Source organism: Convolutriloba macropyga, chromosome 9 (assembly GCF_964194025.1).
Source record: "Convolutriloba macropyga chromosome 9, txConMacr16.3, whole genome shotgun sequence".
Classification (NCBI taxonomy): Eukaryota; Metazoa; Xenacoelomorpha; order Acoela; family Convolutidae; genus Convolutriloba; species Convolutriloba macropyga.
This window is the reverse complement of record NC_134476.1, coordinates 50624508-50651458: the sequence shown is the minus strand read 5'-3', so window position 1 is coordinate 50651458 and position 26951 is coordinate 50624508. Positions and strand designations below refer to the sequence as shown.

At 36.5% G+C, this 26951-nt stretch overlaps 1 protein-coding gene across 2 annotated transcripts; it reads left to right on the top strand.

The window, feature by feature from the left end:
* Positions 1-1140: 1140 nt before the first annotated feature.
* LOC142345825 (uncharacterized) lies at positions 1141-24915 on the top strand. 2 transcript variants are annotated; one of them, XM_075398227.1, is made up of 12 exons: positions 1141-1251; positions 1511-1896; positions 3193-3961; positions 4290-4516; positions 4786-4943; positions 8528-8661; positions 13664-13808; positions 14139-14276; positions 17409-17562; positions 18099-18283; positions 20414-20631; positions 20892-24915. In XM_075398227.1, the coding sequence occupies exons 3-12, from the start codon at positions 3631-3633 to the stop codon at positions 21485-21487; spliced, it is 2286 nt and encodes a 761-aa protein (XP_075254342.1). In that variant the 5' UTR covers positions 1141-1251; positions 1511-1896; positions 3193-3630; the 3' UTR covers positions 21488-24915. The 2 variants fall into 2 exon arrangements, with proteins under 2 accessions (XP_075254342.1, XP_075254341.1); XM_075398226.1 differs by having other exon boundaries at positions 1144-1896.
* The last annotated feature ends 2036 nt before the right edge of the window (positions 24916-26951 follow it).

Sequence of the window (26951 nt, the reverse complement as noted above, 5' to 3'; positions counted from 1 at the left end):
TTCTGGCTTAACTTGTGTATTATCACGCAAAGTTGTGCATAGATGTATGTGTAGGTGGTTAATTAAATGTAAACATTCATTATAACTACATATGTTCGGGTCGCAATCACACGGGGGAGGGGGTCCCAATATTGGAATATTGGCCCTGTGTACCCTCGATTAGAACTATAAAAATTGACCGAGTGGTTGATTTTTCTACCAACCCACGTAAATTTAAGCATTCCATTTCTGTTCAATTAATGGGCGGTTTAAACTTAGTTTCAGGGTGAATTCTCGCATGAAATTTTCAATTGAAATTTGTAGGCATTCTATCATGCAAGGGGTCAATATATACCTGAACAACATTACTATTATCTATTTTGTCGTTTAGAGCGCAGATTAACTAACACATTCAACAGAAATTCAGTTTTCGTTAACTTATTCTGGTCAAAAAATTGAAAGTCATCTTTCAAACACTTGTTTCAATTTCGTCATATACTGACGTACCCTCTAAATATAAATTGTATATGACCGGTTAATAACTTCAGCTCTGCAAATGAGTTTCACATAATTTAGCAGAACTTGAGAGAAATTAAAACTCAATGACCTGCTTAAACTCGTATACACTTCAGTTTAATGTTAAAAGAACGATATTTGCTAGCAGATGTAATTACACTCAGCTTATCCGGCTTGAGAATTAAATCATGCAAAATGTGCACGGATGGTCAAATGAATGACCACAGCAATTACTCTTTCAAGGCTGGACGTGTATAATTTCCTGTTTCTTTAGGCTACGAGATACACCTCCAAAAGAATCACACGGTCAGATCACAAGACTTATATGTTCATGTGAACTTAATTCACCACTTAGCCGAAACAGTAGCATTCATCTTTTAGCAGATATCTATTTTTAACCCAATTGAGGGAATTTTAGTCTCAGAAGACAGTTTTTGCTGCTCCAAGTCTAAGAGGGCACCAGATTCATTAATTTTGTTTTCAAAATTCGCTCAATTTTCAAGCGGAAGAAAAGTTCGTTCAAGCAACGTTTCGGCTAAAAGTGGTTGTTGTGTTTCATTCAGTTACTCAAGTATTATGTAACTGCTTATTGAGATTGCATAACCAGACAGTAAGGTCATCGGGCGCCAATGAAATCACTCTCTCGCTTGTCTTCAGTTGCGTTCAGTAGCTTTCAATTGGCTCACGACTTACCGTGTGTATAATTTATTCCACATTAAATCACGCTTTTATCCGTTGCATAGTCTAAAAATAAACGTTCAGCTTTTGTACAGCAAGAGAGTGACTGTCACACAATTTCCATTTATAATATAGTTGCGTTGCTCGTGTTGCGTTTTCAGCCAGCTACACTATCGCCTGCGTTGAATATATTTGTGTAAAGCAGTAGTAGAATAGAATAGCCTCTAGAACAGTTTGCTGTGAAGAAAAGCATTTTATTTTTGCAAGTTCAGTTCAAACGCGCGAAATGGAAATGTGACTTAGCTGATCGCGCTGTACATCGCATTATATCAAACAGTATTTGATCAGTCAGTTCAGTACTTTCTAGTTATAATCTCCAATTTGATACTTTAATTATTAATTCAAAAGTTACCATTGCAGAAACAAGTTGAAGAAAGTGTAAAAAGAGAAAACCGAGCGGTGGTTTGCCACAAGATCGGCAATCCAGGGTCAAAAAATCTCGGGTTTCATTGAGCACAGATTGATTGTGGCACAGAATTGACAAATTTACCTTCTGGGTTTATTTTTGTTGAGTCAAGTTAGTCTAAAATGGGCGTTTTGTAAAGCAAACGTTTTGCTTTACCCTTACGAAGTGTGCGATTGATTGCTGTGCTTAATTGTGGGTATTTGTTTGATTTGGTTCAGTTGTTTGGTGCAGTGGTTGCAAAACGACTTCAGAGCTCGGTAAGTTGAACAGCTCACGATATTTCCCTTGTCCACAGATCACGATCTTGAGCTCAAAAGGACCCTGAGATAAAGTCATTTTTATAATAGTGTCAACAGAAAAAGTTCACTTATCGCTCTTCTTGCCTGCAAAGATAGCCCAACAAAAGGGACCTGTATAGAGTTCAAGTCTGTTTTAAATTTGCTCATTCGTGGAGGTCATTTTTAGCTTTTTGCACCAGCTGTAGATTAGTTGACTTGAAATTTCACTTCGAATGCCCCCTGCAACTTCCTGCGTTGCAATTCCCGGAAAATTGTCAAGAATCTAAAGTTCCTGAAAAGCCCAAGATCAGGTGATTAAATAACTTGTTAGCGCACGATGAATACTTAAAAAATCTCGGGAACAATGACCAAACTCCAGGCAAAATTTGCGACTGTTTTTCGGGAACTGTTTCCATTTAAAGAGTGGCGAAAAGGGGAAAAGTCCGATCGGAGTTCAAGTGGCGTAAGTTAAGCAACTGTTGGAAAAATTGTTGTTGGCGTAAGTTAAGCAAGTGATTAAAAAATTACACGGTTGTTATCGCATTCTCAAAGTTGAAACTAGTTCGCCTCGGAGTTCAATAACGTTTCGATGGCGAAGAGCGATAGCAACCGTGTTGTATTATCCATTGAAACACTAATAACTTTATGCCCCCCCCCCCTCTACACCTGAAGCCACAAGACAACATCACCTGCTCCCATGGTTGAGCGATGCAGCGGACAGTCGCTCGTTTTGTGCTGTTTTTGCATATAAAATTGCTCATTATCTAAGAAGCGCCAATTCTCTAAAAGAACAGCTCTGGTGAAAAACTATTTAGGTTCAAGGTTTTAAAATGTCATATTCTTAATTTCTTTGATGTAGAAATTGTCCAGATTAGTGGTATCTACACTGAGATCCAAGTTTTAAAAATGCCTAATAACTTGAAACAAACATGTAACTAGTCGATTTTGAGGGATTGAATTCGATGGAACTGAGAAGATTGGTATAAATGGTTTATAACTAGAGCGTGCATTTAGACTACGCTGTTTCAATTGGACAACGGCGCTTTCGTGCGAACGGTGCAATTCCGCCGAATTTCAGTTGTATCAATTATTAAGTTTTGGATGAAGTATTAGTTGCTGTGCCTTTTAAAATGGCAAGAAAAGTCTTGACCAACCAAGTCTTCCATAAAAGTTCTAATTATTTGGCTTACTAAGAGCTTAGCAATAATTGTGGCAGTGAATTAAATGTGAACTTCAGTTTGACCTGATTAATTTTTAGTGAACTTTGTGTTTTAGCTCAAGGATTCTTCTACTCTAGTGGAAGAACCTGCAAAGAATAATTTCCGATTGCAATTAAGTTCGGGCAAATTATTCTTTTCCGCTCTTTATTGATCATGGAATGTTGATACCTTTCTTGTTCCTTAGTCCCAAAAATTATTTCCCTTAGTTAGCTATAATTCCTATCTGGTTGTGACCAGAACTTATCGGTTACTTTCCCGTGTGGCAATAAATTGGCAGGCATTTTGCAGAAAATCAACTCGGAAACGGCCTTAACTGGCATTCATTGGCTTTCGTTATTAACGTGAAAGCGATTTGCAATACTAATTCAATTGCAATAAAATTGACACAATTCGTTTGTTGACACAAATTGAATGAGAAAAGTGATTAGTGTGAAATTTGCTGATTTACAATCTGAGGAATCGAGGTCGTGGAACCTGTACCAAAAACTTGACCATGTTGGATCCCGTTGCAACTCCTGGCGATCTGGAGTCACGCACATCGGTGAACAAGGATTCGGTCGCTTTTGGAGGAGGCACGAACGGAGATAGGGAATCGGTTGTAAATGGTGGTGTAGACAGGAGCGAATTGGGTGGAGGAGATAGCATTACTAATGGCTGCACTGAAGAAAGTTCAGCAGTTGCAAAGGATCTCGAAACAACATTCCAACTTGATGAGGATGCGGTGCAGAGTATGAAGTCTAACGACCCCGTGATTTTGAGGACCAAACGAAGAAGATCCAGGCGGAAGAGGCTATCAGAGAGCTTGTCACAGCCAAGATTTTCAGGTGAGTTCAGCGATATGGCAATTTTACCACGTACATAAAGCTTTTCAAAGAATTAGCAATAATTTATTGACCCTAAAGGTAAGACCTCTCCCGTGTAGCAGCATTGTGGAATTGATGTAATTTGATCATAGACAACGCTCTATTAACGCACTAGATGCCTAAGACCTGAATGCGCTAATCTGACCATTTTCAATCCAAATGTACCATGAATGATTATTTGTTCAGTTTCAATATGGCATGTTTCATTGAAAGAGGCGGCCAGTTGAGTCCGAAAAAAATGAGAAAAGGAAAAACTAAATTGTCAAAAATCATGTGCGATGTTTGACAGATAACTACCGACTGACTGGAGACGCTTTTCTGGGTTGTGGATCGTATGGATCAGTGTACACGTGCAGCTCTCTCAAGAGTAGTTACTCTGCCAGTGCTAATAATAACTCGGACAGACGTGGGCAAGGAACGGATGCTGTGAAACAGCCTAAGAGCAAAGGAGGCAGGATCTCTCAGAAGATCAGAGATCGCACTAACAGTCATTCTGTCAATCTGTGCGGAGATGAGGTAGCTAAACACTCCCTCATTTAACCTAATGTGCCGGTTTCCACGTTGTAATGTAAATCAAAAATAATTGCGAACTGCAATGGAAATCAACTCTCTAAATATTTTGGATCAGCGCTGCTCTAAAGTTTATGCTCTTGTCGCAGCCACAATGCTGAAATATAAAATATAAACAGCGAATTATGTTCAACATCAAGAACACGTCAAATTAATTTCATGAATTCACAAAAAGGATTAGTTGAAATTGCGGCTTTTTATTATGATTTTTGTAGGGTGGTGACGACCAGGACACGGAGTACTTTGCAGTGAAGCGGATTGAGAAGCGAGGGCACTCCAGGGCACGAGTATTCAGCGAGATGGAGATCATGCATCAATGTAGGGACCACGACAATATTGTGCAGCTCATCGACTTCTACGAAGAGGAGTTGGAGTTAGTCAAAGATGAGATCAGTTTTGGTTTAAAAGTTCCATGTCTTGACCCCTCATACTTTGCCCACCACTAATGCTTGCACCCCTAAGCCCCAGCTGGCTCCTACCGAAGCCGGTGGTTTGAGAGCAATTCACTCAACGTTATACAATACACGCAGAACAAACATAACCGACTCGCTATTAAAGATGTAGCAATATTTAAGTCAAACTTAGCGAAAAGTAGCGTGAAAATTCTGTTTTAGTTTCCCTCTTTCACGGTCTTTTAATTGATAGCCGCGAAGTTTAATTGATAGTTTATGCAAATAGCGTGACTTATCTCACTCTGACTTCTGAACTCACTTATGGAATTTAAAATTATGAACATTTTAGTTAAAGATCAATAGTGTGCATCTAAGTAGTGCAAAACTTATATGCCCTAATTCTTGAGTATTAGTCTTGTTTTTCTGATTTCGAATATCATTTTTGAAAAAGCTCTCTGAGCACTTTTTCCTTATAGACCGTATGTGTCATAAAATCGACAGTCCGAATCTAACCCTAGTGGTCTATTAAAGGACTGGTGGTCGATCTGTATCTTATTTTGGTTGTTTCAATTCATGGAATGCCACAAGCGTCTATCGCGGCTGTTTTCCGGCAATCTGTGGCTGTTTTAAAAAAAAGGACAAACAAGGAAAAAGGTTTCTTGGACAATTATCTTTGCAAATCTGTACCAATTCAAAATTTGCATTTGACTAAAAATTGAAATTCTTTACGTGGAACGCTTGCAGTGCTGTCAGCAGCTTACATGGAACCGACTTGTGTATACTTTATTCATAGCCGCCTCAGCTTCTCAGCCGGCTATTATAGAGCTCCCATCTTAGGACTCGAAGAAGAGTATTAGTTTTTTTTTACCGGAAGTACTATTTGTTCAGGCGGCATTTTGACCTAATAGTGAAAGTGAGTAAAATTGCCATGTGAACTAACTTTTTCTGAGTGAGAGAAGGTTTTTGTTCATGCGCTGCGTTCAGTGAATGACTTTTGACTTTGAAAAGAGTTTTGAGAGATTGGAGGCCTGTAGAGGAGTTTTTAGCCGTTTTCGTCCATTTGACTTTGTTGTAACATGGTTTTGTGTAAATTTCAACCGATGCGGCATGAATATGCAAACATCTGAAATCGTTACCACAATGTTTATGAGAGCTTAATAATGCGTTTCAAGTGCAAAATTGGCCCATATTTCACAATTTTGTCAATTTTTGGCCTTTTTTCATTAGTTAGTTTTGGCACTTTGAGCGGACTTTGTTGTTGTTGTTATCAAGCTAGGTAATATGTCAACGTCTTTCTGATAGCTCCTGAATTGGATGCCCTTTTTTGAACTGAGGTGTTTTTGTTTTAAAAATTTGTACACATACTAATCCGATTTTGGCGGTTGTCAGTTTTCTACGTTTTTTTGTACTTTGAGTCTATTGACCTTTTTATTGAGTCTTTTGGTGCACCATACGTGTTTTTGGGTTTGTTTTGTTGCTGTTTGATTTCTGTTTGGCGATAATATTTTTACCATAATTTGAACTGAAAATTTTATTGTGTTTCTCTCGCAATTGAGCTGTTTTCACTTAGACAGAAAGATGGCTATGTAATGTTCCTAAACCTCGATTGCTCAAGAACAATAAATCCATGCTTTTTGATTTTAAGAGTTTCCAGTGGGTTTTTTGATTTTTCTGAAATAGCGAATTAGTTTTAATCTTTTTCACAATGTATGTTTTCTTCACATTCAAGCATGTTTCTTTCTTAATCCTCGTAAGACCTATATTATTATTTGCCCTGCCTTAAAATCGTCGATTTGAACTATTAATATTTGTCGTTTTATGATTTTTTAAAGGTCTTCATTTTTTGAATTTCAATCGATTTCATTTACCGTATTATGGCACGGATATTTTTCTCGCTTCAATTTTACAAATTGTGAAAAACAGTCTTTTTCTGGGAACATTCTGAAGGCGTGGAATTGATAACATAACCAATTTTTGCTCTTTGAATATTGTTCTGTCTCAAGTCTTATTCATAATTATTTCGATTTGATTAAGTTGTTGGTCATTTTTTTTAGTTTTATCGCGTTCATTGCGATCTAAAGCGACAACTAATGTTTTTTGTCAAAGTGACAACGTTTGTTTAGTTACCAATTGGTTACTGTTTGTAATGTTAAATTGTGTTTTGATTGAGACCTTGCGGAAATTTTTGGATATTTACCTAACTCTTACGGAAAATTTCGGAAATTTTACCTAACAATTTTTGGCTATTTCTTGCTAAATTCATTTTTCTTCCAATAGAAAGTATTGGAAGCCTAACATGTCTCGAAATTTGCTGCTCGCCTACATTGATGTTTTCAATTGCTTACGAGAAATTTGGCTTTTATTTATAGGAGTAATGTATTGAGTGCAATTGGTTTTTAAGGGCTATCTTCATTTTTGGCTGAGGTTTTTTTGTTTTAGTAATCCCTTTAGTAGGAAACTAAAGGTCGAGTCGTTTCCTGAATTCTTCTGGCTATGTTTTCACTTCGTCGATGAAAAATTATTCGCTTTACCTTAGTTCACATCTTGTTCAACATTTTGCGTAATTTTTTTTTCTCTAGGCTAGTTGAACTCTTCTCTCATTCTGCTAAAAGTGTTTTTAGACAGCAGTTGCTCAGCAAAACAATTCAAAATGAAAACAGTATCAAAAAACGAAATCAGAAATAGAAACGGGATAAACCCATAAAGCGCAATTTTAAATGACCTTTACTCGAACTTGGTTTTTAGTTACCATCTCTGATGATTATTGGTATTGATACTAGCCCCTGTGTCGTCCAACTACGAAGAAAGATTATGTTCTGCTCCAAAATGGACATCAAAATAGTTTGCTCTTGAAATTGTTTTTACAAAAATCATTTCACTAGTTCTCTTTCAATCCCAATCTTGCATATGGGAATCAACGGAGGCTATTTTTCGGCAATGTGATGGGTATATTTTTGTATAGGAGCGATAAGTTCCTTATGTGATCTTCGATATTGGGAGCCAATTTGTCATTTTTCAATACCAAAATTTCTGACTTCAAATTTGTCGGCGACAAAAAAAACGTAATAAAATGTAAATGAGCGTGCCTACATGTGTTCTAAGAGAGAAATTATTTTGTTATGTTAGCCTCAAGATGAAATTGCAAATAAGCTTGCAAATGTTACCCGAGCTTTGATCCTTTATATTTTGAAAGCAATTCGAGTGTTTGCGATACGTCGGAAAACAATTAGTGTTTTTCCTTGTAGGCTGTATAAATAAGCTTAAGAGGTTTCACACTTTTGAAAGGTTTTTATCATTGGCGTTTCATAATTAGAGCAGCTCTGTTCTGTTTTTGTTTAGCTGTTCTTCAGTACCGTTGAAACCTATTGACGTTAATTTTCTGAAATTATTCTCCATTGTGAAGTACGCCAAGATAGGAAATGAAAATAAAAAAATGGTTAATATTACATAAATATTGGTTTCAGTTTTTAAATAATGAACGGTTTACACATTGACTTTCATTCGATTAGAAATAACCAAGCAGCATGTCTAGTTGTCATAGTTGATTTGATTAATGACTGTATAGGTTCTTCCTTGTGTATGAGAAGATGAATGGTGGCACCCTTGTGGACCATCTGAGTCATGGACCAGTTGGGGAGAGGGATGCCAGTCTGGTCACCCGGGATGTAGCCAGTGCACTCTCCTTCCTACACTCAAAAGGTAATAATACAGTAAATAAGGGGCATGAAATACGCAAGTAAGATTGCTCTATCGGGTAAGATCTAGTGAATGAATCTATTCACATTTGACACCAAGGAAGATAGTTTGAACCAAATTAGCTGAACTAAATTTGCAGCTCTTATGCAACCAAATTCTGAGATCACTGTGACTAACATACAAAAAACTTATCTAACCTTATGTAGGAAGGAAAGTTTTTTTGTATGTTAGTCAGTCACAATGATCTCAGAATTTGGTTGCATAAGAGCTGCAAATGTGCAAACTAGCTGGCTTGGTGTCAGATGTGAATAGATTCCTTCACTAGATCTTACCCGATAGAGTACTAACTTAGGCAATTTAAGCAATCTTACTTGCATATTTTATGCCCATTATTTAATTCTGAAATCTTAGTCGAACCGTTGAAGAACTGATAATTTTGTACTGGAAAATAATTTAGTGTCTTTTGAAGCTTGTTGATGTTCATATTAAAATAAGGTTCTAGAATTTGTAATTTTTCCTTATGTTAATATACAGCTATGGCCGCTTGATGAGTTCGTCTAAATTGACTGGTCATTTTGTTAAAAATCTTTAATGAAAATTCAGTTTTATTCCTCAATAGGTGTCTATAAGTTGTAATAATTAGATCGACATTGAAATGTCATTTTTATCGTCCTTTAGATCAAAGACAATTTGACCTCTTTGCTGTGAAATTTGTTGCTTTGTTTCCTCACCATAAACCGCGTTCAATGTCAATGTTTAACTTTACAATATGCTGTGCTTTTTGATCTACTATTTTGTTTGCAAATGTCACGTTGCTAAGTTGGAATTGAATTTGTTGCAAAGTAATTGAAGTAACAGTTTGAGCACACTAAATGTGCTGCTTATTGTTTGGTGCAAAATTTATAACCACCATTTGCAGTTGGTGCAAATATGGTTGCAAACTTGCAACCATCACTTTCAAAATGTGTTTGAACCAAAGTAGACTATCAAACACAACAGAACTTAGTGTTGTTCCATTTTTGAGAAGTACCTGACTCTAAGGTAGAATTTAAAACTAATTAGCAAGGCTGACGATGGATTGTTGAGATGTAATTATCTAAGTTTAATTGACTGTCTCAAGTTGCAACGAAATGGAGTCAAAAGATTAGACGTAATCTATCGAGATATGCTTAGAGAGATCATGCTGACATCATTAACTTCCCGAAAACAAGTTCTAATAACTTATTATGCATTGTTGTTCTAAACAACATAAACGACTACTTAACCACGATATAGCAAAGTATCAAGCATAAAATGGTTCAATGATCATATCGAATTACCAGAGTCGTTCTAAAGTATAACAAAACTTTATAGTGGAGTTTATGTGGTTCCAAATTTGATAAAACATTGATTCAAACTTTTGCAAATGAAAAAGAACCTTTCAAATCCTTTTCAATAAATTGCGATGTTGAATGTTGTTCAAATGCAGATGAGATTAAGAGTTCAAATCGGATTGCAATGGGTGTTTAAATTGGTCGGTCTCAACTTACGGATTTAATTGAGCGATATGCAATCAAATTACGCTCACTCAATTTGAGTCAAATAGAATGGGAATTCAATGCATTCTGTTCCCGGTTGGTGGGGTGTGCTGTCTGGGGAAATAATGGAAAAAAGATGAGTTCCTTCCTGGTGATGGAAATGGCTTTAGGGGAACAGTGGGATTATGTCAGTCTGAAGACAACACTTAATTGAGCTCAAAAATGGAACACTTTGCTTTCTTTGTCTTTTTGAACGTGCACAGAGGCGATGAAGGTTTTTAGGTACACGGCAATAGAGGACAAAAGGTCAATTAAAATGTAGATAGATTCTTTTGGTGAAAATTAGAGGATGGCTGATTAAATTCAAAATTGCAAGCGATTCCTTTTATACATTAACGACCTCCCAAACGTTTGTGTTGATCTAAGTTGAATAAAATTGGTGTTTGCAGATAATTCAATTTACTCGGCTGCAAAACGCAACATTAGTAATTATAGCTGCGAAGCTGTAAGCTGAGCGTAGCTATATTGCGGTGCTCTTGGTTTTTTTACGACTCGATGAGGAGTATTGGTTTTCTTAAGGTTTTTTTTTTTTTTTACCGGAAGTACTATTCGTTCAGACGATGTTTTGACCTAAAAGCAAAAGCGAGTAAAATTGCAGTGTGAACTAATTTTTTCTGAGCGAGAGAAGTTTTTTGATCATGCGCTGCGTTTAGTGAATGACTTTTTGACATTGAAAAGTAATTTTTGACTGAATGGCACATATAGATAACCGTTTTTAGCCGTTTTTTGTCTAGTTTTTTTGCTTGTAATTTGGTTTTTTGTAGAAATAATTTTTAATTGATGCTATGTTGAAATGTAAAACCCGGAAATTGATAGCACATTATTTTGCAGAGCCTGAAAACGCGTTTCAAGTTCAAAATTGGCATAAATTTCTTGATTTTTTAATTAATTTTTGGCTTTTTTTCCTATTTTCATTTTTGGATCTTTTAGCCGTCTTTTTGTCAAAAATCAGTCAATATGACAACTTCCCGTTGACAAGTCATATACTCGATGCCTCTTTTTACCTCGATGTAATTTTGTTTCATAAAATTGTACATTTGCTAATCCGATTTTCGTAGTTTTTTGCCATTTTTTTTCAGTTTTTTTGTATTTTGCTTTTAATTACTAGAAATAGTATTTTGAACATGAGGGACTTTAATTTCGTTTCAATAAAAATTCAATCATTTTTTCGTGTTAATCTTTTGAAAAACAGATAAATTTTTTTCATAAATGCAGTCTTAAATATTTTTTGACCACTTTTTTGCAAAATGTTACATTGTTTCGTATGTCTGAATTCTGCTTTTTCTTGTTTTACTGTTCAGCAACTTGGATTTTTGTCTCGAATGACTCGTTGTTTTTTCCATGTCTCGAATGCTGATCAATGAAATGTACTCGTTTTTCTTGATTTTTTTAAATTTGATTTTTAACTTTCAAAAATCAATTGGTCTTTTTGTTACGGTGTTCCTAACATTGTGTCCATATTCTTCACATTCTCGTTTGTATCATTCTAGTTTTTTCCTGGCACCTACTTTTATATTCGTTATATTGATTTTTTCAGTTAAAAAATTGAATGAATGCAGCTTTTTTATAGATCTTGGTTTCTTCGGTTTGCAATTGATTTAATTCAAAAAAGGCATTACTGGGAGTTTGCTAGAAAGTTTTTTCCAACATTTCTACTTATTACTATTCATTGCAATTTTCTTCCGGGCTTTGTATTGTTTTTAGACAATTTTTTGCCTTTGAATATTATTCTGTTGCTTTTGTTTTTCTTTGATTAATTTAATTTTTGAGTTAGTATGAAGTCATGTTGTCTAGCATATATACAACAAGGAAGAATCATGTATTATTTTTGTCTTAATTGCCGTGATTAGAAATCTAATTGTAGTGGTTCTCTGATTCGTAAGTTTGAGCACTCTTTTTTGAATAATTTTGTTTTTCCTGTCTTTTTTGAAAAGTTTTTATCTGCCGTTTGCTTTCGCGATCTTTTTGAGATTAGAATCATTAATTATCTGAGGGCAATTGATGGCCTTTTCAGCTTTGTCAGGCTCTCAGTTTTTTGACCATCCCAAAAATTTCAGACTTTTAACGTTACCAAACGTTTTCAATAATAAAATTTTGCTGCATTTTCTTTCTCTTGGTGACAGTGGTTTAAATTTCACCGATTTTTATATCAGACCCGGGGTGGTAATGAGTTAATGGTTTAATACAAAAAGAAAATGGCTTCAGCTTTTTGTGAAGGTTTGGTGCTTCGAGTCGCTTCCGGAATTCTTCCGGCTATGTTTTTTGTTTCGTCGTCTGACGCTTTATTTTCGTTTTACATTTGTTCTAGAACATTCTGTCTCGTCACTGCTTAAATGGCTTTTTCGCGCTTGATTTCACGCTTTCTGCGTGACCTAAATTGCGGTTATTCAGAAACAGAATCTGTTCCTAAAACAAAGTTGATTGTAAGAAAAAAGATTTTATGGTCCGACAGCCGAGTGGTAAAGGCGACTGGCTGTTAATCCGGAGATCGCCGGTTCGAGACGCGACAGGGAAACTTTTTTTGCACCCAAAAACAACCTCCTTTGAAATAAACTTGTAAGTTTTATAGGCGGCGGCGATAACTATTATCAACTCACTTCTGTATCTTTTTTCCATCTGTATTTTACGGCACGCAAGTCTATTTCGCAGCTATTCCGGCAATCTGCCGGCTATGTTTTTTATAACAAAACTACGCAAACAAATGGATGACTTGGAGAGTTTAAAATTGACAAATGATAAAAAGAAGGCAGCTTAAATTTAGAAAGCTGGAATTCTTGAACAAAGATAGTCCATCCAGTTAAGAATGTAGAACATATAAACTAAGTTACGTACTTGGGCATCATTATAGACCGCAAATTAAATTTTCAAATTTCATGTGGAAAAAGTAACCAAGCGGATGAAGTTTTGCGGGGTTTTGTACAAAGCAAGATACGACTTTACAAAAAAATCAACTACAATTCAATGAAAGTCCGTAATAACTTATGGTCTTAATTGTTCACGGTTACTTTTCTGCCAGACAAAAACAACTAAAGGAATTTTACCAAGCAAATGATTTCATAAAAATAAAAAACAGGAAAATCTTTACCACCACAGATTAGATTGGCTCACAATTATGCAGCTGAAAACAACCTAATCAATTCAGTGAGGTTGATTTACATAACTATTATTTGGTGATTGTGACAATCAACCCACAGCAGTTTCGTAAATGACACTTAATGGTTGCTAATCAACTCCACCCCCTCTCCCGCCACCAACTCAAAATCAGATTTCTGATCTACGTACGTTTTGACTGCAACATTTGTTATTTTGCTGGAGTTTACTTCAGTACAATCTTTAATTGTACAATCTGTAATTTTGAAGTATTAGACAAATTATAGTCTGTCTCCCAAACAGTCTAAAAAAAGTGAGTGAAAAAGTTCTGCTTTCAGGCATCGCCCACCGAGATCTGAAGCCCGCCAACATCCTGTGTGTTTATCCAAACTGTATTGCTCCAGTGAAGCTGTGTGACTTCGACCTGGCATCTGCACCCTGGATCAGACCAGACAAGCCGGGTGATTCACTCGCCAATTACAGGTTGGTTACTGACTGATAACCGTGGCTGTTCGTCGGTTTACGTGGTCTTTGCTACCAGTTTTTTGTCGATTTTTGGTTTCAAACCTTCAAAGTAGTCCAGTCGTCTGATTTGTACAATGTCAAGGTAATTGCTCTAACAATAAAACCCGTTTTCTGATGTCTGAGGCCAACATCTACTTTTCTCAAAATTGATGAAAATGTGAATGAAATGATTGTTACTTAGCATATCAAAATTTGCATTTAGCTTTGAGGTGCAGAATGAGAGGGTGCAATAATTCCTAAAATAGGCAATCACTAAGATATTTTATCATACGGTTTTTGCGTTTGTAGTGTTGACTCGGTGGACTTGGTGTCTCCGGTTGGGTCTGCAGAGTACATGGCTCCTGAAGTGGTGAACGTGTTCCTGGGATCAAGCAGTGCCTGTGCTTACGACAAGAGATGCGACCTATGGAGCCTTGGAGTTATACTGTGAGTAACAAACTTTGTAAATCAACTGAATGGTTAATGGCTAAAAAACACATGCTGACTAGAAGAGGAGTATTGGAGAAGTCCTTTTTATAGCTGTTTTATTGGAGTTAATTTTAATCAGGAAATGAAAAGTTTTGTTTCTGAACAAAACTGAAGAGCGGAGCGAAAAGTGGTTTTCTGTTCACTGTTTTGGAGAGCGAGTAATTTGGTGTGAACAAAAATTCTAAGAGCGGGTTTTTAAAAATCATTTTGCTCAAAAGGTTTGATTTTGATATTTTATTAATTTGTGGCTTGTTTTGACAGAAGTTTGAATGTTTTTGGTAGTTATCATGTGTACTATGCTAATATGGAGCTTTTCCAGCTATTTGCTAATTTTTAGGCGAATTTTAGCGATTTTTCGCTTGTTGTTTTACTGCTTTAAGTTGGGATTTTAGAAGAAGCCTCTTACTTGTTTAATACCAAGTGATTACAGTTTCGATCGTATCAAGCATTTTTTGAGAACTATCAGAGAAGTTTTTTCGTATTTTCTACAATCTTAAGAGATGTTTCGTAGCATATTATAACCTGCCAATTGTTCTGCGAGCTTTTCTATACTCTTATTTGCATGAAGGAACTTATCCTTGGCTTTTTGTGCCCCTTGTAATATTAAAAACTATGTTAATTACTAGACTTCTTTTTATTAGCTTCTTTTTGCATGTGAAATGACATGAAATATATTCTCATATTATATTCTCCCGTCAGGATTTATTTGACGGGCTAGTGTTTTTTCAAAGACGCCTCTTGTCGTTTCCGGTCCGGAATTTTTCTGGTTAAGTTGGTAAGATCTGTTCACACATTTTCATGATTTTAAAGACAATTTAATGAAGTGACGATTTTGGTCACGCCGAAACAGGAAGTGGAGCGAGAAAGTGGTTTTGCAGCGTTAAATCTTTTTGCTCAAAGTAGATTGAGAAAACGGCGTTTGAGCAAAAATTAGGTTGCTGGCTAGTAGTTTTTTGTTCACATGCGACAGTGTCAATTGATTTTACTGTTTTCTTTTCGATTTGTTGATCTCATTTTCTAAATGGTTTTCTAAATTCATTGCCCAGTCTATTCTAGGTCTAGTTTTGTTCAGTCAGTGAAAATTCTTTGAATTGTGTCGACTTGTCCTATGACCGCAACGATTGACACCCCCGCCTTTCACTCAACTCACCCCTTCTCCCCCCTTACGCTAGAATCCCTAAGCCCCAGCTGGCTACTAGAAGCCAACCACTCGCCTGTCGTTTCAGAGCAATTCGCTTGATGTTAATCGGTTGTTAATAGCCGCGAAGCGACAGCTGGGGCTATTATTGGCCTTCTCTTGGTGTCTGTTTTGGCCAAAGAATTTTACGACCATTTGACGTCACAATCACTTCAAATCTACTTTTTCATTCGTTCATGCAATTTTGACTGAATTGCGTGACGTTATTTTTCACTCGCAGTGAGCCAATTTTTTTCTCAGTCGCGTGATTGTTTTTGGTCACGCGCAACTTAACCTCACTCTAAAAAAATGGTTTCATCGCTCGCAAATTAATTTTTTATTTCACGGAGATAAGGTCTTTTTGTTTTGAACACTTTCTCTTTCTCGACTTTATGTATAAACCTCAGTCATCAGTCAGAAAGAAACCTCAGATAATTTTAGCATTTTGGCAATTTCGTTTCGGAAAGAATACTGGCAAAGTTGTTCGTTATTTATTCTCATGGTAGGCTATTAATTAAATTGTTCTCGGATTGTATTTGACGACTTCGAGATGCTTTCAGTTTTGCGGTGACGTTTTTAAGTTCCAAATGACAGTGAACTTGCTCAAATACATGATCATTTCTTGATTTTTCACCGGAATGTTTTGGTCTGTCTTTGACAAGGTTATTTTTGTATGTCATTTTTCTATGACGGCATAACTCATCCTCGTAAGTTGCTATTATTAAATTAATTAATTCTGAATTGACTTTTTGATGATTTTATACTAAACCATATGCTTTTTCATCTGTTGGTACCGCCCTTCACTTATTATTTGAGCGTTGGTTATGAGTGTTGCAAATAGTAATTGTGAATGGTAAGCGGTCAAATTATTACCAAAAAAGCTTTAGCAAGTCTTGTGACTATTTTCTCATTCTGTCGCTTCATTTTTTGGGGGTGTAGACACACGTGGTTTGAATTTTATTGGTTGATCGATGGAAAATAGAAAGTGGTGTTTGTTGCAAGTGTTGAAAATGGTTACAATGCTTTCATAGTGCATCCCGTTGAATGTATTAATCTTATACGCTTATAGATGCCACGTATTCGTGCAAAAAGGTCGCCAATTTCTCTAGTCTTGTGATGAAAAATCTCGTGTGCAAACGTGTTACAACACACTTGTATATACATCTACTGAAAAGAATTTTCTACCGTATACCTTTTTAATGCTGTGCGCTTTTAAAGATAAAGCGGCTTTCGTTTTGCGTCAGAGCATAAGAAGAGAATTGAATTTGTTCATGTTGCTTTTCTATTGATGGGCTCTTTTTAACACTATCAGGCTGGGACGCATTTTGTGTGTGTGCATGTACTATTGTAGAAACCAGAGCGTGATTAAAAATTGAAAATGGGAAGAAAATATTCCAAGCTAATTCACCTTAGTTTTGAGCGGGTAGTATACATGTCTCAGGCTGCGTCTTTTTGCCTATTTTAGAAGAAAAACATGTCTTCATCAAGGTGAATTAATACATGAATAAAAGCGCTGAATTAATGTTCTCCCGGCATTAGAATAAAGTGACCATTGTGTTGCGAAGAATATTCTGGTCCAACAAGTTCTTGCTTGCGAAGAAAGGAATGGAAGGAAAGTTTCAATCTAGAATCATGAGGCTGTTTACTAAGATGCATTTTTTCGTTAATAAGGTTTTGACATTATAAAAGTATAATAGTAAAATTAAACAAGCGATAAGTAATCCTATAAAGTCATGAAATTTCGTAGCGCGCTGAGAAATTTCGAATCACTGTTGTTCCATGAGATAAACGTTCTTAAAAATTTAATGATTTGCATCTCCGTCGAGGTGTCTTTTAGGATACTTCTTTCATGTTTAAATTGAGCCTCGGTTTTGTGTTGTCTAAAAGTAATTGTGACTCTGTGTTGTGTGCAGGTATCTGATGCTGTGTGGTTATCCGCCCTTCGTGGGTAGGTGTGGGTACGACTGTGGGTGGGAGCAGGGTCACAGTTGTGCAGAGTGCCAAAGTATGCTCATGGAGTCCATCCAGTCAGGCGTGCTCCTCTTCCCATCCCCAGAATGGGATATGGTTAGTTATAATTCTCAGATGAATTTCACTGGGATTCACCAACAGACTGCTTTGTCTTCATACCTGGTGATTATTGATACGATGTAATTATTGCACCATTTTGACGGTGTAGGTGGATTGAACCATTAGACCCTGTTGTGTGGGTTCATAAGACAGTAAATTGAAGACCAATTGCGTTTTTACATTTACATATATATTCATGTCTTTAAGTCTAGGTGGTCCACAGCTAGATGAACTGCTTTTTGTTCATGACATTTGATTGAAATAATTTATCAATTCAAATTTGAGAGTGTTAATATAAACCATGCATCAGTTTGCCAGTCGTTAAAAATAGTGGTTACGATGTCAGATATGAAACCAGGTTGTTGTGATTTGTTTTTGATCAACTATTTGATAGCAATGGGACATTTTTTTTCTCGTATCAATGTTTATCAAATTCTTCAACTGTTTTAAGTGTAGCGAAATAGAGAAAGACAGGAAGGGAGGTCGGACTATATAGTAGGTAAATACTGGTAATATGTTGACTGTTTTAACAGGTGAGTGGAGAGGCAGTGGAGCTAGTGTGCAGTTTGTTGGAGAGGAACGCTTCTCTCCGGATCTCCCCTGAGGCAGTGCTGGACCACGAGTGGATGTACTGTGTGAGGGCAGTCGCCTCAGACCCCATACCACTCCTCACCAAACAGAACTCTGTAATCGCTTCCAAAGGACGCCACAGCCAAAGGTACGCTTAAGTTTCCTAACATTAAGAATATACGGATGTCTATTGTTCTCATGTAAAAATATGAATTCATATGAATTGTAAAAATATGAATTCATATGAATGTGCGAACAATCTGGTTTCAAACTGTCACATTGATACTAGAGTAAGGATACGACAGGATACGAAGTATCCATGTTAGTATCATTCTACTACTCAGCAGTTAGGTTTACGAGAGCAAAGAAAGAATAATACTGCGGTGAAATCAATCACCGATTTCATTATGGTACATTCGCCATCATGTGACATAATGGTTATACGAGTAGTTTTAATCTCTAGTTCTTATCAGCAACTCTATTACGCTCCGTAAACGAATTGAGGTTGCTAGAAATGTGCTTCGCAACTAAGCTTAAGCTGGTTAGGACTTCAGTTCGCTGGTTTCGGATGCAAGTATGGGGAAAATAGTTTGAATTTTATAAATCAGACAGGAAAACAAGTTCTCATTTTTGTTCTGGGCCATTTGAGTTTTAACTCTGTATGACTCTGCAAGTTGTTCTTCCATGTATAAAATTCTCGAAAAGGATAGTGTCACCGCGAAATGCAGGCAATTTACTTGTAGCAGTATGAAAGATTGAGGGAAGGGAGCAATATTGAAATAGCACCTGCAAATCGAGGCATTGACAAAAAAATCTGGTCAGGATATTTGAATAGACTCCGAAATAGCAAGCTAGTTTTGATAGAATTGCCTTAAGTGCCCAAGTTGCTCTATCGCTATTTATAAGTTGATTTATAGTGGTGGAACTGAATCATAGTCTTGGCATTTACTCCCAAGCTACCCTTCTTGTAAATTTAAATTGAGTTTTCAGTTGCAGAACTGAAACTATTTATTTGGGATAAGTTGGGATTTCTTTCCGAATTGCCAGTGGGGTTGATAAACAACTTAACACGCGTGAAATATTGACTTAGTTTATCGAATTCGGTCAGATTTGGGTACTTTGCTCCGAAGTCTAGATTAAGTATTAAAAGCATTTTTTTTTGGGGGGGGGGGGGTGACTTGGCGCGAATTTGCGCGGAACAAGTGAGGAATGGACTTTGAGCGCGCTGTTTCTAACGAAGTGAATTGTAAAAACAGATTTTGATTCTAGCCTGCCGCTCAGCATTTTGGGTTTGTCTCGAATAGATATCTGCATATGTTGGATTTCTTGGTATTTCAAGTCAACATGGTATGTTTGGCAAAGATTGAACTTATTTTGCCTTTTGGTTTAATTGGTTGAACGTCGATAGTTCGAATTAAACCATGTAAAAATATTGCTCAAAATTTTTGTATTTCATTGCTCCATTATGCTCCATTACTTCAGTTATCCTACTGCGTCAGCATTTACGCACATTGAAATGTTTGCTGGCAAAATTTAAGTATTCCTATTTCTGCAAACAATAGATGTTAATGTACATTTACGCGGTGAATAGTAAGCTCAGAAATAAGAGCTGCTCCATATTGTCTTTTCTATCATCAGTCTAACCGACGAAACAGTCTTTCCAAACTGAGGAAACTTCCAAACTGAGGAAGCAGTCCTTTCCCGATCATAACACGGTTTCAACTTAATTTATAGCAATTATATTAGCCCTGTGGTCTTAGCGATTTTTCGATTGGCGATATTTCGTCTGACTCTTAACTTATTATCCTCAAAAACGGGATAAACAGGTAAAGCTTAGAGGGCATTAAGTGGCTGAGCAGCTCTTAGAGCCTAGTGCCTTACACTCTCTAAGTATCTTATGATGTGAAGGGCCTTCACATAAAGTTTGACCACCACTCCCAACGAACACTCCTCCACCTGGTGATTTGGACCCCCGAACTCAAACAACCCCCCGAAACCCCCACTCCGCTCCCCCTAATGCTAGCATCCCTAAGCAACAGCTGGCTACTAGCGAAGCCAACTGCTCTTCGATGTTCGAGGGAAATTCGTCCGACGTTAGTCGGTCATTTATCAAGTATTTTGACAAAAGTGAATTATAGCTTAAGTGTATGTGAAGTAATTGACTAGAAGTCCGTTGCTGCTGCCTTGATTTTTTAAATAGCATTATGAATCTGACCGAAGTGTTGTATAAGTATTTAACATCTCAATTTTTGCTTTTGCAAACTTTGACTATTTGCAGAAGTGACCCAAGAAATCATGGAGGGACGGAAATAAGCAGTGGTGATGTGGAGACCTCGGAAGTGGTGAGCTACTCGCCTCCGGAAACTGAGGAGAGACACCGATTGGGGACAGAGGACTCTGGATTCGGAGGTGACGCTGTCGTCACTAATGTAGTCGGAATGCTGCTGGATGCCGCTAATGAAGATGATGACGATCGCAGCCGTCACAGCGAACAAAGTAAGCCACGCCAATTTTTGCTTCACCCGAAAGGGACAAGTGAAGCGGTACTTCACATATAGTCCAATCCTCTATTTATTTGAAGGAAGGTAGATGAAGCATCAAAAATGCCTGTCAAAGATCTGTTTGAAGTGTTAAATTGTAATCAATTTCCTGTACAAATTTCAGTTCATTTTGATTCAACATTTTCTGGCATTGATTTCATCGCTTTGCTCGATTGCTTTGCGATGAAGAGGTTGAGTATGTCTAACTTTTTCCAGGTGACAAGAACGGCACGCTAGTGGGAAGTTCAAATGGTGGAGTCAACGGCAATGCCACCGGTCGAGGAGTCAGGAAAGAGAATCGCCTGGCCTCGGAGATGAGCGACCAACAATTGTTCGATCTGAGCGACGACGAAAGTTTGTTCAGTTCAGGCTACGGTATGAGCTTGGACATGCCAAGCTCGGATCTTGTTGTTGGAGCTGTTGAGTTTGGCAACAACAGTAACAGCCACATGACCAATGATAAACGAAGATCTAGGCTCGAAAAGACTCCAAGCTCAGAAACGGATTTCGGTTTTGAAAGTGTGAACAAAAGCGAAATCGAAAACGAGATGAGAAAAGCCGAAGCGAGTTTCTCCGAACCAACCAAAGTGACTCTGCTGAGAAGTTTGGGCCTGGGACGTTCCAAAGATCTAGAAGTTTCCAGAAATTTTGCCGAATCCGTTGCGTCCCTGAGTGACCAAATGACCAACGGTTGTAATGTTTCGAATGATAATACAGGACGTTCCGAAAAAACTAATGATGGTAAAACGCAGCAAAATCCTGGTCATGCTGCGTTTGGTGATTCTGCGTGGACCGAGAATGGCTACAAGTAATCATCCTTATTATCTGGGCATTATTATCTTTTGCTTTTTTCTGGGAAAATGATCAAAATGTGGAAATATTTCTTAGAACATATTATCGGGTTCCTCAAAAGCTTCGTCTGATCGGATTATTGTTGGATTTGTTAATTTTTCTCTGTCCTTAGTTGAAAACTTGTTTATATTTGTTAATTGATTTGTTTGAAAATGCGCCAAAACAAAACAAAAAGCAGAAAAAAATTGTTAGGTTATTCGAAAAATATTAGAAAGTAATCTGCTCTTTTGTTGTAAGTAGTCCATTTCTTCGTGTGGTTTCTATTTTGCATTTGTGTGCTGAAAATCATCAAATTGTTACAAAAATTGATGAAAATGTTGACAAAAATGATGAAAACTGAAATGCTGGTGGGAAACCAAAAATGTTGAAATTGTGAAAATATGAAAAAAGTTTCTGATTGTGTCAAAATTCAGCAGTTTGTTGTTATGACTTTTTGTTATATGAGTATGTTAGTTATAACTGTCATATATTACTCGTCTTTCTGGTTATTATTGGTTTGAAATCTTCCTGAAGTCTTCTGCCTTATTACTTTGCGGAAACCGTTCTTGCTTAATATTATTGATACTACTATTACTTCTCGTTGGTCGTGTTTAGTTTCAGACTGTTACTTACGTCTTTCTGTTTGTGACTTTTTTAATAAAAAGTAGCCCGGTTACCAAAAACTTCGACTCAAAACTGACTCCGGAAAACCCTTACGTGATAATTGTCCAAGTGTCACTTTTATGACTGCGACTGAGACTTTCCCAAATTGGTGTAACTCTAAACTTTTCTTGCTACTGACTGTATCTACCCCATTTTACCTTGTCTTGTCTCCTTAAAATTATTTGCAAGTAAAACTAGCAACAACTCAACAACAAACAGCAAAACGTGCACCCAACCAACCAAACTTGTAATAATATCATTTGTTATCAGTTATCATTCGTTAGATTAGATACAGCCGAACATGCGTTTAGTTACTCAAACATACATATTACATGCAAAGAACAAATCTTACATCTTTTCTGTAGTAGTTTACATCTTACCGTAGTTTACTCAGTATTTCCTTTATCATTTTCGAAAAACCAAAAAAAAAATCTGTTGGAAAATATCTGGAGAGAGACAGCAAACATAAATTACGCAAAAACTTGACCTGCAGGATCTAGTTCAACGCTTGTTTGTTTCCTGGAAGCCTAAATTCCCAAACCGCGGAAGGTTTTAAAGTGTCAAATAATTTTAATCTGAAGGATTTTGATGGCTTGCAGCAAACAGCGTTTTCAGTAGTCAAAACTTGGCATGAAACTTGCAGTGAAATTCTCTGAAGTTTCAAGTAACCGTGTCATAATTCCACAGTCTAATATTTTGTATCCTCAGCTATTTGGACAGCCAGTGAAGCCATTGAGTGAAGTTATTGCTTGAATCTTAGATATTTGAAGTTATATCACGAGTTACTTTTTGTGTTTTCATCTGAAAAAGATTATATTCTGGTTCCAAACAAATGTCTATTTTTACTACTGACCAAAGCGTTATTTTCCTGCTTGAAACAGTTTAACATCATCATCGTTAGAAAGCTGATTAGTTTGTGCTCACTTAGAAACGAATTATATATTACTGTCTTGCCTTAATCAACGTACGTGCGTTACAATTACCAGGTTTATGGACAAGATTCGAAATCGATTGTTCATTTGAGTCATCAGAAGAATAAAGCCGAGAATTTACGTCAACCGTGTTGTGGAAGTTCTAAAGGCACAATTTGCGAATTCAAGTACCGACATATGTGAATTAGTTCTACCAAAACTGAAAACTGAAAAACTTGTTTTAAAACTTTCTCTGTACGTTTCTAAGACTTATTGGTTCAAGTTATTCCAAATAAGACTATTGTCGGGGCTAAAATGGATGTAAAGGAAGTTTTATGATTCGGAGCTCATTCTTTTCCCTTAAGTGAAGGAGATTGTTCGAATTTTTCATGTTCACGACATTGCGAAAGTTGACAATATTACTAATACAAGTCAATATAAAAATATAAATCATGGGTTCATAAAATACCCCACTCCTAAGGGGAAAGAAAAGAGCTCCCAAAATTTGTAGTCGATATTTAGAGGTGCTGTTAAGTTTTGTTCGGTTCTTGATAGATTTTACATGCTTGTATCATATCAACTCATCATCAAGCTGAAAGGTTTCCAGCTTATGGCAATTCTAGTTTCAGATTAGTGAGCCTAATTTAACTTGTCATTTTTCAGAGGAAGCTTGATATGATACTGTTGTAATTGTTAGTTCAATATACGGGATAAGAATATTTGTCATCTAGGAATTGTTATGGTTTGCCCGTTTGCAAATGATCAAATTTGGAGATTTGTATCTAGCTGGTGGAAAGTATTAACTGATTGGTTCTAATACTGCAGTGTTTCGAAAACAGAAGGTCTGACACTAATTTGAAGAAAAAAATTACGAAACCCTAAGGCAGAGTTTCCTTTTTCATGAATTTCCACTTACTTGAGATCTTAATTACAGCAATCAGTTTCGCAAATATTTCTTAAAATTGAATTGAATTCATTGGCAATCGTTGACCAGTTTGACCTTCTATTTTCTGACATTTTTCTCTGAAAAACCAAGTACGCATTTTATGTTGTAAATACGTGCGCAGTATAGTTCCTATTAGATCGATTGAAACAACCGTCACTCAAAGTGATGAAAAATAGTTCACAAAACAGCTGAAGACAACACCAACAGCTGAAATGTGTATAAAATAGAGTCCACCAAAGAATTATCAAAGGCCACATTAATAAATCAGAAGTTACTTGTCAAAACGTTGTCAAATTATCCATCTATTATCTCGTCTTTTTACACCTTAGTTTGTGCGATTATTTTCCCAATATTTGCCAAATTTCAGAGATATTGGTTGCTAATTCTGGCAGATTTTGCTGCTGTGTATATATCACAAAGGTTACATCTAAATTGTGATAGTTTTATTTGACTGTTCAAATTGAGCGAATGCGCAGTGATCAAATATTTGTTCATTTTACAGGTGTGTTGTTTCGTTGAAACCTTTCAAAGTTACACGAACTTTACCCTCTTTTGGGTGTGTGTGTCTGTGTAATTATGAATGTTGTTCAAATGTTACATCGAATTTGGTCAACTCGCAAAGTTCATGTGAATAAATATGAGTTCTATTGTTCAAATGAATGAATCAAATTCTGCTGTTTGAAATTGTACCATCATGTGCTATATGTACTGTATGCGTGAGAGGTAAAGTGAAAGATCGAGGTTCTAAATGCAAATAAATATTGAATATTGATCGTATATATTATTGCAAATTTCAGAATCGCTTATCTCTGCAATTATGACACGCTATGTTGTGTTTGTTCATTATGCACATAGTGTGAATGTTGAATTGAAATGTTTCGGTGGCCTATTTCCTATTGAACTACATTGCATGTGCAATTTGAGCTCATATTAGTTAAGCAGGTCATGAGTTCTGAAATATAAGTGGTCTTGTGACAATTCTGGTCCAAATTGTAGGTCCACGGATGGCAGAAATGAGTCATAGCAGTCGAGAAAGTTCTTCCTAAGGAAGATAAACAGTTGAACATGGTACATTAAAATGTATAACATACCATGTGCAAGACCGTGCTATTATGTCGCGTGTATAAAATTGAAGTGTAAGTGAAGTAAGGATGCATTGTCTGAACTTAAATGGGTACTTCCTTAAACCGACGACGCATTTTCCCCGTTTTCCGTACTTAATTAGCATGTGCCACCGTCTGCTAACATCTAATCTTATAACTAAAAACTGCATGATGGAAAATAAAAACTGCATGATGGCAAACTGTAGGCAGGGAAAACAACTGTAGGCAGGATACGACGTATGTAAATTACGTGTATCCTCAACGGCAAAAAGCTTCCAAGTGGCTGTTTCAATAAGCGAAACAAATTGCCTATTTCCATCCATCCAGTCATTGACATATAGTGCTCCATTTGGGGTAGTGCTTTAGGTCTATAGTTGTACAAGAGGATTATGAGTACTAAGGCGTATTTAGAAGATTCCGTGTCTTCAAGCGGGGAGCTATTAGTCTTGTCGGCCCACCAGTACCGTAATAGAAACCTTGTAACAGAAGCAACACCTGTGAAAAGAAAATTACCGTTAATTAACTCGGAACTTGACTATTCTGAGTTTTGAAAATATCTAGAAACCTACCAACACGTACCATTGCACAACTCTACAATAGGTTGTTTCAACAATGTACTCGGCAGGCAGGAAGGCGGCAGTCGAATGCATGAAACCTCTATGGCTCTCCACTTTCTCTCAACTTATATTCGCTAAAAATATTTCGTCTCTTATTGTAATCGTGTATTGCACGTTTCACAATTCTCATCCTGCTAGCTGCCTTTAATAAATTTGAGGTAAATTTCCTGTCCAAAATCATTATCGTCAGTGCCATGAATATGAGTATAACCGACGATAATGATTTTGGAAAGGAAATTTTTTATGAGCTGGACATTGCTGTAATTATGGATAGTGTCGTCTTCTGAATTTCTACCGGGCCGCACAGAGAGGGACTCCGTTGCCAAGAAGATCGATGAAACACAATCAACAAAACGGTGTTAATTGTTGAAGCAAGAGCGACCTTGTTAATTTGCCAATTCCTCACTGCCGCTATCGTACTTTGTTCACAATTTGGATTTTCTCGAAAAATTTATTTCACAATGAAATATTTCAGAAAACATGGAGTATTTGACAGAAGCAACTCAAATGAAATTCTCTCAATGTCCTAAATGGTCTTGCATTTACAGTCTTTTTTGTTCCGACCCCCACTTTAGTGGAGAGGGAGGAAATATATGCTCAAATGTTTTTCTTGTTTAGTCAATTTTGGCCGATCGATATATTCATCGTAGAGATTTGAGTGGAATAAAATTTGAGTGGAATAAATTCCTAGAATATGGAAATTAAAAGGATTTTTTCGAATTTCATTTTCTACAGGGAGTTGTCGAGGTTTAAAGTTTTGTAATTTTTGCTAAAATTTAGCTCAATTCTGCAGGTAAAATTTGAAATAAGTAAAAAATTTTATGTTACGGAGTATTATTGAGTATTTTTGTTACAGTAAGAAATAGAAGAGCGTTGCTGAATTGTTTGATTGGAGATTTTTTTGTTTGAAAAATTTGATAACATTTTCAAAATTCAGACATTTTCAGTCAAAAATTGCACAAAATTGTTTTTTTTTGCCGAAATCGGAGACCTAGAAACCGCTGATACAATCTCCGTAAACTCCAACAGATAGCGAGTAGAAATACGACGCCATATAAAAGTTTTATGGAATTGAAATTTTACCGTTTTTTGCAAATTAACTTGTTGATTATACAAAATGCATCATTGTTTTTTTTTTGAAAAATTTTACATATTAATTGGTCTGTTTCGCAAACATTTGATGCACTTGAGTGATTTGTCGGACA